Consider the following 12,170-nt stretch of genomic DNA (forward strand, 5'->3'; position numbering starts at 1 on the left):
TTACCAACAAACACAGCCACCAACAGTGTACCAATCAATTCCGTTTAAGACGATTCTCCAGAGAAGTAAAATCAAATGACACCCCCAGTTTCCTGTCTCAGTTTTTGCTACATCAGGAAAGTCATGCATTTTCTAATGAAAAAACACAGGCTCTCAATCCTTCGTTTATTACATGTTTATTTATCACCTGCTAGGCAATGAGGCATTGCCATAGGACCTACAGAAGCAAAACCAAAGATGGTTAAAAAAAAAAAAAAAAAAAAGAATTCAGAAGAACTAAAATATTAAAAGCTATCTTCCTTCTGATTACTTTGTTCTTCATTTGTACGGGGACAGTCATGCATGATGAATTGGGGAATAAACACTGGACTCTAATTCAGGAGGCTGGGGTGCTAGTGCTAAGGGATTTGGTTAAGTCACTTGATTAAGTGACTTAATACATCTCTTGCTGAATCTTAGAAGTGACAGAACAATGACGGAGTGTTTATATGGCCCTGTTGAGCCCTGGAGCTCCTGAGAGGGAGTCTTTGGTGGATAAACCTTGGTGACAACATTAGGACAGTGGGAGAAAATCAACGCCTCCTACATAATTTACCTCTAGGATGGCTGGGTTCTCACTGCAAGGTTTTGATGGTCTGGAGAGTTGTATTACTAACTCCTGTTCAAAGGAAAAATTAGGATGAGGCTCTGAGACAAGAAGACTGAGGGTCAGGAGGCCCAAATCCTTATTCTCCCACCAAGAGTTGTCAACACCCTAATAAGTCACAAAGCATATTGTTTGTAAAAGTTGCTGCGGTAATTCTGTTCTCTGAATTCACACCACTGGAAAGTTATCTCCAGCACTGACTTGGTTATCATGTCATTCTTTGCTTTGGCTGAAAGAAGCAAGAGCAAACACGATGAAGGTACAGGCCTAAAATGCATTGGCAAATTGGAGCTTGCCCTCTTCTGTTGATGTCTGAGACTCTGCAGCCGTCATGGGAAGAAGTCTGGAATAAACTTCTAGATCATGGTAGTGACACCCATTGCCTACAGCCAACGCTAACAGTAACAACCAACAGACACGTGCGTGGGGCCATCCAGCTCATCCCACCTCAGCTGACCCCACAGTTGTACAGAAATGCAAGAGACGGCTCAGCAGAGATCACCCAAACCAGCCCGAAGTACTTTTTGTTTTTGTTTTTGTTTATTATGTTATGTTAATCACCATACATTACATCATTAGTTTTTGATGTAGTGTTCCATGATCCATTATTTGCGTATAACACCCAGTGCTCCATGCAGAACATGCCCTCTTTAATACACATCACCAGGCTTTTATATCTCTATTCTGTTCCATTTCTTTCTTTCTTTCTTTCTTTCTTTCTTTCTTTCTTTCTTTCTTTCTTTCTTTCTTTCTTTCTTTCTTTCTTTGGTCACTTGTCTGAACTCCCATTTGCCTGGACTCAAAATAAGTAAATTATTTTAATAGTTTTGTTTCTAATGTAGTTTAGGTAATGACCTTATATTTATAAAGCTATTTTAATTACTTTGAAAGAAATGTATACCTTGCTTAAGATTTGGAGTATTTTTTCCTTGAGGTCTTTCCTTGATGGGGTTCAAATAGCACACAATGAGAAAAAAAATCGTAATAGTTGGTGAATTAGAATTATAGCCGTTTTTGTGAATATTCTCCGTTTTTGTTCATGTGCATATGGGAAGTTTTAGAAGGTGGGTATTTAAAACACGGCTTTTATGCAAAATAATCAAACAACTGGATCAAATCTATTTCATAATAGCTCTCTAATAGCATCTCAGAGTTAAAATTATAACTGGCATTAAGCTCTGCCAGTCAGATTTTTAGAATTACTTTTTTTCTCCGTAAGTTTTTTTTTTTTTTTTCCTGAGCCTTCAATACGCTGGGCGATTGTTAAGATATGGCTTATTCACTAAAATATAAAGCTGGGGGCACCTGGGTGGATCAGTCGTTAAGTGTCTGACTTCAGCTCAGGTCATGATCCGAGGGTCTTGGGATCGAGCCCCGCATTGGGCTCCCTGCTCGATGGGAAGCCTGCTTCTCCCTCTCCTACTCCCCCTGCTTGTGTTCATGCTCTCGCTATCTCTCTCTCTGTTAAATAAATAAATAAAATCTTTAAAAAATAAAATATAAGGCTGAATTTTTTTCTCCTGCACCTTATATTTTTTCTTTGTCTTCTTTGTTTTCTAATTTAAAGCAAAGTTTTAAAAAATCTGGACATAGATAACATATAGTAGTTCATGAGTGAATGATATTATCACAAAGAGAACTTCTTACCTGCCAAAATAGTTTCTGCAGCATGTAAACATCCATGTCAAATGCAACATTAAAGATAATTATTGGTGTAAATAGATAAAAAAATACTTTTGGACTCATCCATTGTATGGCATCTGCATATATTTGGACCTAATAATATAAAAATATGTCATTTTTTCATTTATCCATCCTTCTATTAGCATCGATTGCATGCCAGGCACTCCTATCTCTAGCGAAAGAGAGAAAGATATATCACAATGTAATAGGTGTCCCAATCTTAACTCTATTGATTTTCATCATTTTCTTTCCTTTTTTTTTAAGATTTATTTATTTATTTTGGGGGAGGAGAGGGAGAGAGAATCTTAAGCAGACTCCCCGCTGAGCACAGAGCCCGTGTGGGGCTCGATCTCACCACCCTGAGATCATGACCTGAGCCGAAACCAAGAGTTGGATGCTTAACTGACTGCGCCACCCGGGAGCCCCAGATTTTCATAATTTTCCATCAGATTGTTACCAGTTACAGTGGAAGTTAATGCATATCTCCATGCCCATTTTATTTTTTAAACAACGGGTATAGAAAGTACATTGATATGGGTACAAGAGAATATGGAGAAGATTTTCCGGCATAAAAGAGGAAGACAGGTTTCAGGTAGATAGATTATCATGCACAACATCCACAAAGAAGTAAACAATCATATCAAGTTTCAGAAACTACAAATAATTAACCATGGTTTACACAGAAGATGGGTGTGGAAGAATAGCAGGAATAGAAACTGGGAAGTTAATGCTGTGAATGAGATAACTAATTAATGGTGTTTATCACAAAATATTTAGTTGATATTTGTAAATCCTGTTATGAACATCCACTCAACATTCTGTTCATTAAGGAAACACTGATTGCCCGCTGTGTTAGGTGGTATCTTTGCTTTGGGGGGATGAGTCTCCATGAGTCTCTTGTGTTTCTCTACATCTTATGAGTGGAGGCGTTGATTGCTTTTCTTCCAGACTATCTTTCAAAAATATTTGTATGGCTAACAGCTTTGGAAGACAGAGCCAAGTGCCCCCCTTTAGAGCAAAGAGCTGGTGTACTATACTGTAACAAGGACAGTGTCTCCTTCCAGGGCAAAGATCAGGTGAGCTTACTGCCCATCACAAAATATTCAAGTTCTCTAAAACTCAGGTTTCTTCTCCTGTAATGCAATCCATTGTGTATGCAGGTTTCACTGGGCCCTCTTTGCTTCTCCCTGTGGGTATTGGGGCTCATGGAACAGGCACAAGAAGATGCTGATACTCCGGCTTCTGCTATCGCTGTGAGCACTAAAGTCCTTTTCTTGGGCCTAGGAGTCCCATGTCTTTTGCCAAGACCATGAAACTGTGGCAGGCTAACTTATTACTTGCAAATAGAGTAAATCTTAGACCCTTCACAGTTCTTGACCTCTGTTCTCTTCTTTTAAAAGGTTATTGACAAATAGAAAAATTAAGTTTATAGATGTACTTAAAATTGCATATAAGTCAAAACTGTACAGTTACAAAACCTATTGATGACAAATGAAGTAATAATCTGGGTCTTATATGGATACATGTCTTCCATGATGTTCGTTAATAGCCCTGGTTACATTTGTTTGGGAAAGCCAATCGTTTTCATACATGTTCTCATTCACACTCTGATTGACTAGAGTAGGTGTTGGTGAACTATGGCCCAAGGCCACATCTGACTCAAGGCCTGTTTTTGGAAATAAAGTCTTACTAGAACACAGCCATGCCAGCTCACTTACATATTGCCTGTGGTCGCTTCTGAACGATAATGGCAGAGTTGAGTAATTGTGACAAAGCTCACGTGGCCTGTATAACTTAAAATATTTACTATATGGCCTTTTATGGAAAAATTTGCTGCCAACCCCGGGGCTAGAGAACTATCTAATGTGTCAATGATACATTCTACATCCCTTACAGTAAGATGTACGCCTCTACCTGACTCCAGTTGTTCTCAACTATTTATAACACTGTAGCTGCCTGGACTACATCTGTAGTTTGCCTTCTCCTCACGTCCAGCTCCAGGTAAGAGGTTCAACTTCTGTTTCTTGAGATCTTATAAGTCACACACACTTAAAGTTTAGCCTCTATTCTAATGGAAACCCTGTAAAACATTCCTAACTGAGGCAATAGATTGGTTCAATGTCAGAATTCTCTTGCTACTAGAGTCCTATACCAGCAGCTTAGGGTCTCTGGGCTTCTATATTATTAACCAAGTCCAGTCAGTTAAGCATCTGCCTTCAGCTCAGGTCATGATCCCAGGGTCCTGGGATCAAGTTCCGCATCAGGCTCCTTGCTCAGTGGGGAGCCTGCTTCTCCCTCTGCCTGCTGCTCCCCACTCCCCCTTGCTTGTGCTCATTTTCTCTCTCTCTCTGACAAATGAATAAATAAAATCTTTAAAGAAAAAACAAACCAATTCTTGTCTAGCTTTTGAATTCTGCTTAAATTCTCATTAGCTGCTCACACTCTCAGTAGGTGTATATGAACTCATTCTCTGAGTTGCCTACCTCCTTTCAGATGGAGGCTCTGTTTTGACTACATTTAGCTGGATCTCAGCTCTGTCACCCCTGGTTCCTTTTTTCACACATCTGATCTGATGTCATCCATATCACAAGCATCCATCGACTGGCAGAGCAGTGAACTGGCAAGTATTTTTGCAAGTTTCCTTAAGCCATCTTTGTATTTGTATGAATTTGAGATATAGTACAAAATATTCATATTTACTATACACACCTGCTCAGATGTAAAACTTAATATTTCAAAACTGCATCCAATTAAAAATAATATCACAGGGAGAGGAATTGGAAAGTCTTTTAAGTGTAGATTCAAAAATGCTGCAAAAAAAAACATCTTTACTGAAAGGCAGTGAAATATCACATTTATGGAACTTTAATTTGATACGCTTTCTTAATACTGAGGACAATGAAATACTGTTTCACTTTTCACTTACTTAATTCCTGTAATTGAAAACCTCTCTCATACTTAAGCACACTGAATCAGTATAATTCTTAATCTGCTAGATTCTGTATTTACCTCTTCTATGAAGTATCTCATTTCCTTAGAATCTTTAGTAAATACTGCTAGAAGTCATTGGCTCTTGGGTTATTACTAAAATATTTATAGCAATTTTTTGGTATATGCTATAATCAGATATTAGTTTCTTTAGCAATCTTGCAATAAGAGGTTAATAAATAATGAAACTTTAATGAAATCTCCTGGCTGATTCCCAAAATAACAATGAGGAACTAGGTATAAGAATTTGCCCAATGAGAAAAACTAGCTTCCCATTACTGCTTACCTACTACACATTAGAAAACCTGTAATGAATTGTTATCAAAGTACAATAAGCTGTATCACAGCATTTCCTTCAGCTTAATGTTTTCTGCTTCTTTGTAATATAATTTCTAATCAAAGAATGCAAAAAAAAAAGGGGGCTTTCTTTTGATTTCTACAGTATTCTTTTCTTCTCATAGGAGTTAGGCATAATTTATTATTTGAACAAAACTTAGGGGACACCCAACCAAGTGGTTAAAAAGTAACTGGTCCACTCAAAAGACCCCACTCATTTTGAAAATTCTTTGTTCAAGTGAAGAAAGTGGTACACAAGTAGCTTTAATATATGAATGAAACTATAGTTTGTGATCACGCAGATAGTTATCAAAATCCCCCAACCCTTGATTTTTGGCTCATCTGCTTCAATTCTTCCCATCACTTAAATCTAACCATGACCTACCAGGTAAAAAGTGTGACTACTTTGAATCCAAAAGAGGATGAAGAATATGAATCAGTCTCTACATGTCTCTTTTCAGAGGCAGATTATCATTGGATTCATTTGGTTGATAATCTTAGGTTAAAAGTATGAATTTAGGAACAAAATTCTAACTTTCTATTACTGCTACTTTCCTCAGTTCTATATGGTGACATTTACAAGATATAGCCATAGAATAAACTCAAATAAAGAGAGTTACACCTACCTCCAACTGTGCAGATCAAGGACAATATTAGAATGATTTCAGGGAGATCATCAGAAGTAGTCATAAACGTACTTCTGAAAAATTCCAGCCATGTGCTAGAAAATCCTTTGGTAAGAACAGTGAAATTAGACAGACTGGAATTCAAATCCATTCTGTTGTTTCTCACAGACCAGCTGAATTCAACTCTTAGAATTTAGCAAAACTCTCACAGGATCAAAGGATTGTAAAATTTGCCTTCTTTCTGACCTTCTAGCGCATTTCTTTAAAAAGAAAAAAAAAAGAAGAAGAAGGAAGAAGCTCATATTTCTCCTTAATTATTTCTAGTGATATCTTAGGGCCCACCAAATTTAGGGAAGCCTGTGCCTTCTATGACGCTTACATTTTAAATGAGATAGAAAAGGTACAACCCCGAGTGACGGAGGCTAGCCAGTGTCACCCTGTGTTCACTTACTATACCAAGCACTTCTCAGCTGTTATTCGCCCTGCACCTACCCAACTGTCTGAAGGGAGTTTTCATCTAACCAGTTCCTGGGACCACAAACTGGTGTAGGTTAATTAGTTCTGGGGATGGACAACTGAGAGGTTTGCCCTCAACTTAGCTGAGCCTCTGGAAGCATCTCCTGGCAGCTATTCCAAAGTGGGAAATGGGATGGGGTCAGAATGTTCTGATCTCATTTGTTGCTCTCTCCAGACAGAAATTAATAGACCATGGTGCTATTCCATCATAGCTTTCTTTTATCTCATTTGGGAGTGAGGAGCCAGGTTTTCTCTAACTTTTGTATATCTACATAGTGACCAAGAATGTAAAAAAAATGTTGAAACCAAAAGGATTTAAAATAGGGGAGTTGTTACATGTTCTATCTCATGTGTCCTGGGATGTGTCTTGGTTTGAAGAAATAGGTCATAGCTACAGTCCGCTAATCTCATCTGCTTCCCGTGCTAAGGAGAGTTTTATATTGGGGTCCTAAATTCATGGAGGGGATTCTTCCAATTGAATCTCATTAATAGTGACTTAGCATTTTCCAGTGTCCACTATTAGCATCTTCTCTGGCTGCCATGCTAAATCAATTGGTCATTACCAAACTTCCTCTCATAATCCAACAATGTCTTTTTAAATTTCAAATTTTAATGTATTTTTAAATTTCAAATATTTATATTTTATTATATGCCCTTTCCTGAGTATAAAAATAATATTTTGAAAGAGAAAATTAAATGAATACATGTTTATTGAACACTTTTGAAATAAATATGTAAACAAACATTCCAAAAAACAGGAAAAAAAGTCAACCAGTCATGCCATCTCATGGCTCTTGTGTGTTTTATTTATAGGGTTGGGCTCATCCTTAAATAATTTTACTTTATGCTGCTTTCCACTGGATGTTCTATCACTAGCATCAAAGAGCCTTGTAAACATCATTTATAAAGGTTGTAGTATATTAGCACCAATATAAAAGTGCTGACTGTGGTCAGACTGCCCATAAGCAAAGGGCTGATGGGTTGCAGCTTGCAGGGTGAAAGACTCTGGGCAGCTTCCTTCACAGCTATTGGCCTCAGATTTCCATAGGTCCCTAGTCTGTGTCACTTATTCTCTCTGTGCTTATTATATTTATTTGGCATCACCTATGGTATCATAATGATACTGGTGCCTGGGTCCTATCCCCAGAGATTTCTATTTAAATCAGTCTGACTTGCAGCCTGGGCTCCACAAGCAACTTTAATGTGCAGCTAAAGTCAACAACCACTGTGATTCACCCAATTCAAAGGCAAAATTGCTCCATTTTTAGTCTCAAATCCAGTTTCTTTTTATTATTCTTGAGTCAGGTTTTGTGAGAAAGAGTATCAACGCCCTTCAGGCAAAGACCACCAGAAACACATCTGAGGTTGAGAAGTTGGGTTCATCGTTTGTCACAGTAAGGGAGAACATTCACCCTGGGGAACTGTGGGGTGTCTCAGTAACAGGATGTTGAAATTATTGTGGATCTGGGCTCTGGCTGGGTAATTCTAGACAAGGTTAGTAACAGGATGTTGAAATTATTGTGGATCTGGGCTCTGGCTGGGTGATTCTGGAGAAGGTCCAGAAGAGCAAGGGTTTACTATAGATTGGTGCTGTCAGAAAGCAAGGATAATTCTGTGGCTGGGTATCTTAACATATCTACAGGGAGGGCAGCCTGGAACAAGGATAAAGCTGTCACGGGTAAAGAAGCAGCAATCACTCATTTTAGCCAAGAGAGGGGATGTTTGGTATCTATGGGTTGCCTGGTGACTTTCTGTTTCACTTTTATGGTTTCGAGTGACCTCATCTGATGTTGATGTTCTGTGAGATTGTGTCCAACAGGAGAATAATATGGACTACATACGAGCAACAGGCTGGCTGGTGATGACACGGAGTGACACCTAGCTTTGAGTGTCAGACCAGTTCCCTGATGGCAGGGGTTTTTTTTTTGTGTTTGTCTGGTTTTTGTTTTTCCTCAAAGGATTTCTAAATTCCTTCACTTTACTTTAACATGTCAAGAGCTGAAGGTAGACCCGGGGATCCTGATAGCCATATAAGTGATGGAGCAGAGTGAGCTTGGCCATCCCTCTAAGACAGAGATTCTCAACCTTGGGTCCATGTTGGAATCACTTAGAGTTTTTAAAAATACAGAGGTGGGGGTGGCTGGCTGGCTCAGTCGGTAGGGCATGGGACTCTTGGTCTCAGGGTTGTAAGTTTGAGCCCCATGTTGGGTGTAGAGATTACTTAAAAATAGAACCTTAAAAAAAAATACAGATGTATGGGTGGCACCCCCAGAGGTTAATTAAATTGGTTTGAGGTCTAGCCTGGGTATTGGGAACTTTAAAAGCTTCCCAGTGATTCTAATGAGCAGCCATTATTCAGAAGCCCTGCGCTAGGAGAGGTCCGTGCCTTTAGGGAACAACACTGTGATAGTTTGATGATATTTGCTTTTAGTTAAACATCTAACTATTTAGGAAAATAATGTCAATGTCACCTATTAACTTGCCCACTGTTACTCCAAAACTAAACATCCTGAGGCAAACAGGCTTGACCAAAAAAGAAAAAGTATTTTCTGCAACATAGTTACACATTCTTACATGCTTGCAGAATTTAATACAGTTAAGGAGTTTATTTTTCAAACTAAAAATATTTTCAAACATCCTGGGGCAAACAGGCTTGACCAAAAAAGAAAAAGTATTTTCTGCAACATAGTTACACATTCTTACATGCTTGCAGAATTTAATACAGTTAAGGAGTTTATTTTTCAAACTAAAAACACGTTCCCATAAGCATTTTTCTCGTTTCTAAAATTGTTTATTTGAAAACTTTACTGGGTGTTTACATATTCAATTTTAATCAATTCCTTTCAGAAAAGAATAAAATTACTCCGAGTCTTAATTATCCTTGAAATTCAGGGATATGGATGATCAAGTTCAACAGAATTTCACTATCTGGCTGTAAATATGTGGCAAATACTCACTCTGGCTTTTCCAACCTCTGCTCCGAGTTCTCCTAACAAAACTCTGACCCTAAGAAATGATCTCATCTCAGTAAAATGCTAACACTACCCATACTAGGTATGGGTACAGAAATAGCAGTGAGACTAAACATATTTTCAATGTAATTAAAACTCTTCTTAAGCTTAAGCTGACTTTTGACAACTTTGGAGTTTATGAGTCCGTGTCTCATTAAGGGAAAAATATTCGTTTGTCTTGAAATTACCATATAGGTCTCCCACATTAATTTTTCAATAAATTCGATAATGCCTCCATTTGCACTATGCATGGAGTAGATGGATGACTGCTCTCTCAAAAAGGGAATGTAGCCTTGTCCTCAACAGTCTGTCAGTCTTAAGAAATTCTGTGTCACGGAAAAGTGGAAGTAAGACTAATTCCCTGTCCCTGAAAACGGGAGGTCTTTTTTCCTTCTAATCACACTCTTCAGGAATTAGCTGACAAAAGCATCTTGAGGAGGGCACGGTGGCACCCCAGTAATCGTCACGAGCTGCAAACTCTGGCCTAATGGTTTATGACAGATCCACCAGCAGGGTCCTGCCACACCACACAGCAGCCCTTACTCACGGAGTCTGACTGACGTGGGCGGTCTGTGTCCCTCCTAATGCCTCTTCACTCCCAAGGAGCTCTTCCTCCCTCTTGGCTCAGCTCCATGCACCTGAGGGGATTGACCAGGGCATCAGTGTGCTTCCCTCTCCGTGCCTCAGCAAGGCCAAGGGAACAAACCCACGCCAGGTAAATAGTTCAGAGGGATGATATAGGAAGAGTCATGAGGAGGGGCAGGGGCTAAGGGGCAGAAAGGCCAACGGAGAGGCTCGTTTGCCTTGATTTGGCTGCCAAGGGAAAGGTGGAAACTCCGGAATGGCTGGCTGAATGGGTAGCCGGAATACTGTGGGAGCATTTGCTCCGCTCCGAGGAAAGGCTGAGCCAGCAGGGAAAGTCCCAGAGGGGAGGGGACAACTTCCTAAAGGGTAAGCCGCGGGAGGGCTCACCGTCCAGAGCCTCAGGAGGAGTATCCTGGAGTAGTGAGAAGAGGAGGCTAGCGACTCTGGTCACCCCAGAACAGGAACGATCAACTGCAACCTCAACTGCAGTTACTTGCTCCAAGCCCCGCCCCTGGTCTGCACCCATTGGCTTCAGGTTCATAACTCCTGACTTGATTGGCTGATGAAATACACCAGAAGAGGCTACTCTGCACCATTGCCCCTTTACTACCAAAGACCTTGGAAGTCTTAAGGCCATGTTTGTTTAAAAAAATATACAAAAATACATAAATAAGGGTGAAAAGGAACCCCAAGGATTTTATTGCTATGTTAATTTAAAGTTTTGGACCAGTGGGTTTCTGGCAAAGAGCTGATGGACACTGTTTTCCTAGAATTCCAGAAGTGGGTGTCCTGGGTAAGACAGGGAGGTAGAGATTTTGAAATATGAGGAAGTAGGTTGCTGGATTAGGAAAAAAAGGGAGAGAATGGCTCTTTGGGACATGTAGGAGAATGAACAGGCTAGGTGGACTTTCACTTCTGGAACATTTATGTGGAGAAATTTTTAGGAATAATGATATACTCATTTCTTTTTCCTAAACATACTATGTAAAGGATATTTTAATTGAAATTACTTAGTGATATTACCATAAAGCCAATTTTCATATTTCCACTCTCATCATAAAATATTTTAGGAGACATTTTGTAATGATTTTGAAATCTAGATACTTACTTGTTATATGTGATATCTCTTTATAATTTTACTCACCCAAAGCCTTTGTGAAGTTATTTCAATGCCTACAAAAAGGTTTGTGCAGAGAAGAGAGGTCATAGAGTGGGGAAATGAAAGGCGAATCCACCCAGGACAGAAATAAATGCTGGAGAATGGCTGATTAAATTATCCACCTGGTCCGCAGAGAACATTTCAGACTTCATATTGGTCTTGCAGTGGCCATTAAGCAATAGACTTTGCCGAAGGAAATTATTTTCACCAAGTTAGCAATGTAAATCCACTTGGGGGATGGTCAGTCAAGAAAACTAAGAAAGGCTTTCAAAAGTGATAAAGTGCACATGATGTTTTAAAGACATTAAGATCGAGATTGCTTCTGAGAGACATGCAAGTTATCTTCTATTAGAGCTAGAATTAGATTAGCAGATGAAGTAATCACTGTTGTCTATACTCTCACAAGAAAGATATAAACATTTACTTTAAAGATTTTTTAAATATTTATTTTCCGTTCTGTTTCATCTCTTTCTCCAGGCCCACTTAATTCTACCCCAATAGCTACAAGGAAGAAGAACTGTATCTCCCCCCTTAATTTTTCTCTAATTTACTTGGGTGGAATTCAGTGGAAAATAAATAATTTTGTCATGATTTGTTTCTGTAATATCTACTGTGAGTGA

General features: G+C 39.0%; 1 protein-coding gene across 1 annotated transcript in view; it reads right to left on the reverse strand.

Moving 5' to 3' along the window:
• Positions 1-6,707, reverse strand: part of SLC9C1 (solute carrier family 9 member C1) — a 75,086-nt gene extending 68,379 nt beyond the window's left edge. The window contains exons 1-3 of the mRNA XM_064589402.1: positions 6,280-6,707; positions 5,039-5,139; positions 2,294-2,422 (exon numbers count right to left, since the gene is read on the reverse strand). Of these exons, the coding sequence (XP_064445472.1) occupies positions 2,294-2,422; positions 5,039-5,139; positions 6,280-6,430 (381 nt within the window). The 5' untranslated portion in view covers positions 6,431-6,707. The remainder of the gene's footprint in view (positions 1-2,293; positions 2,423-5,038; positions 5,140-6,279) is intronic.
• Between the last annotated feature and the right edge of the window lie 5,463 nt (positions 6,708-12,170).

The sequence above is a fragment of the Mirounga angustirostris genome, unplaced genomic scaffold (assembly GCF_029215605.1).
Source record: "Mirounga angustirostris isolate CCGP_5_RB_7025 unplaced genomic scaffold, mMirAng1.0.hap1 SCAF_1, whole genome shotgun sequence".
Taxonomy (NCBI): domain Eukaryota; kingdom Metazoa; phylum Chordata; class Mammalia; order Carnivora; family Phocidae; genus Mirounga; species Mirounga angustirostris.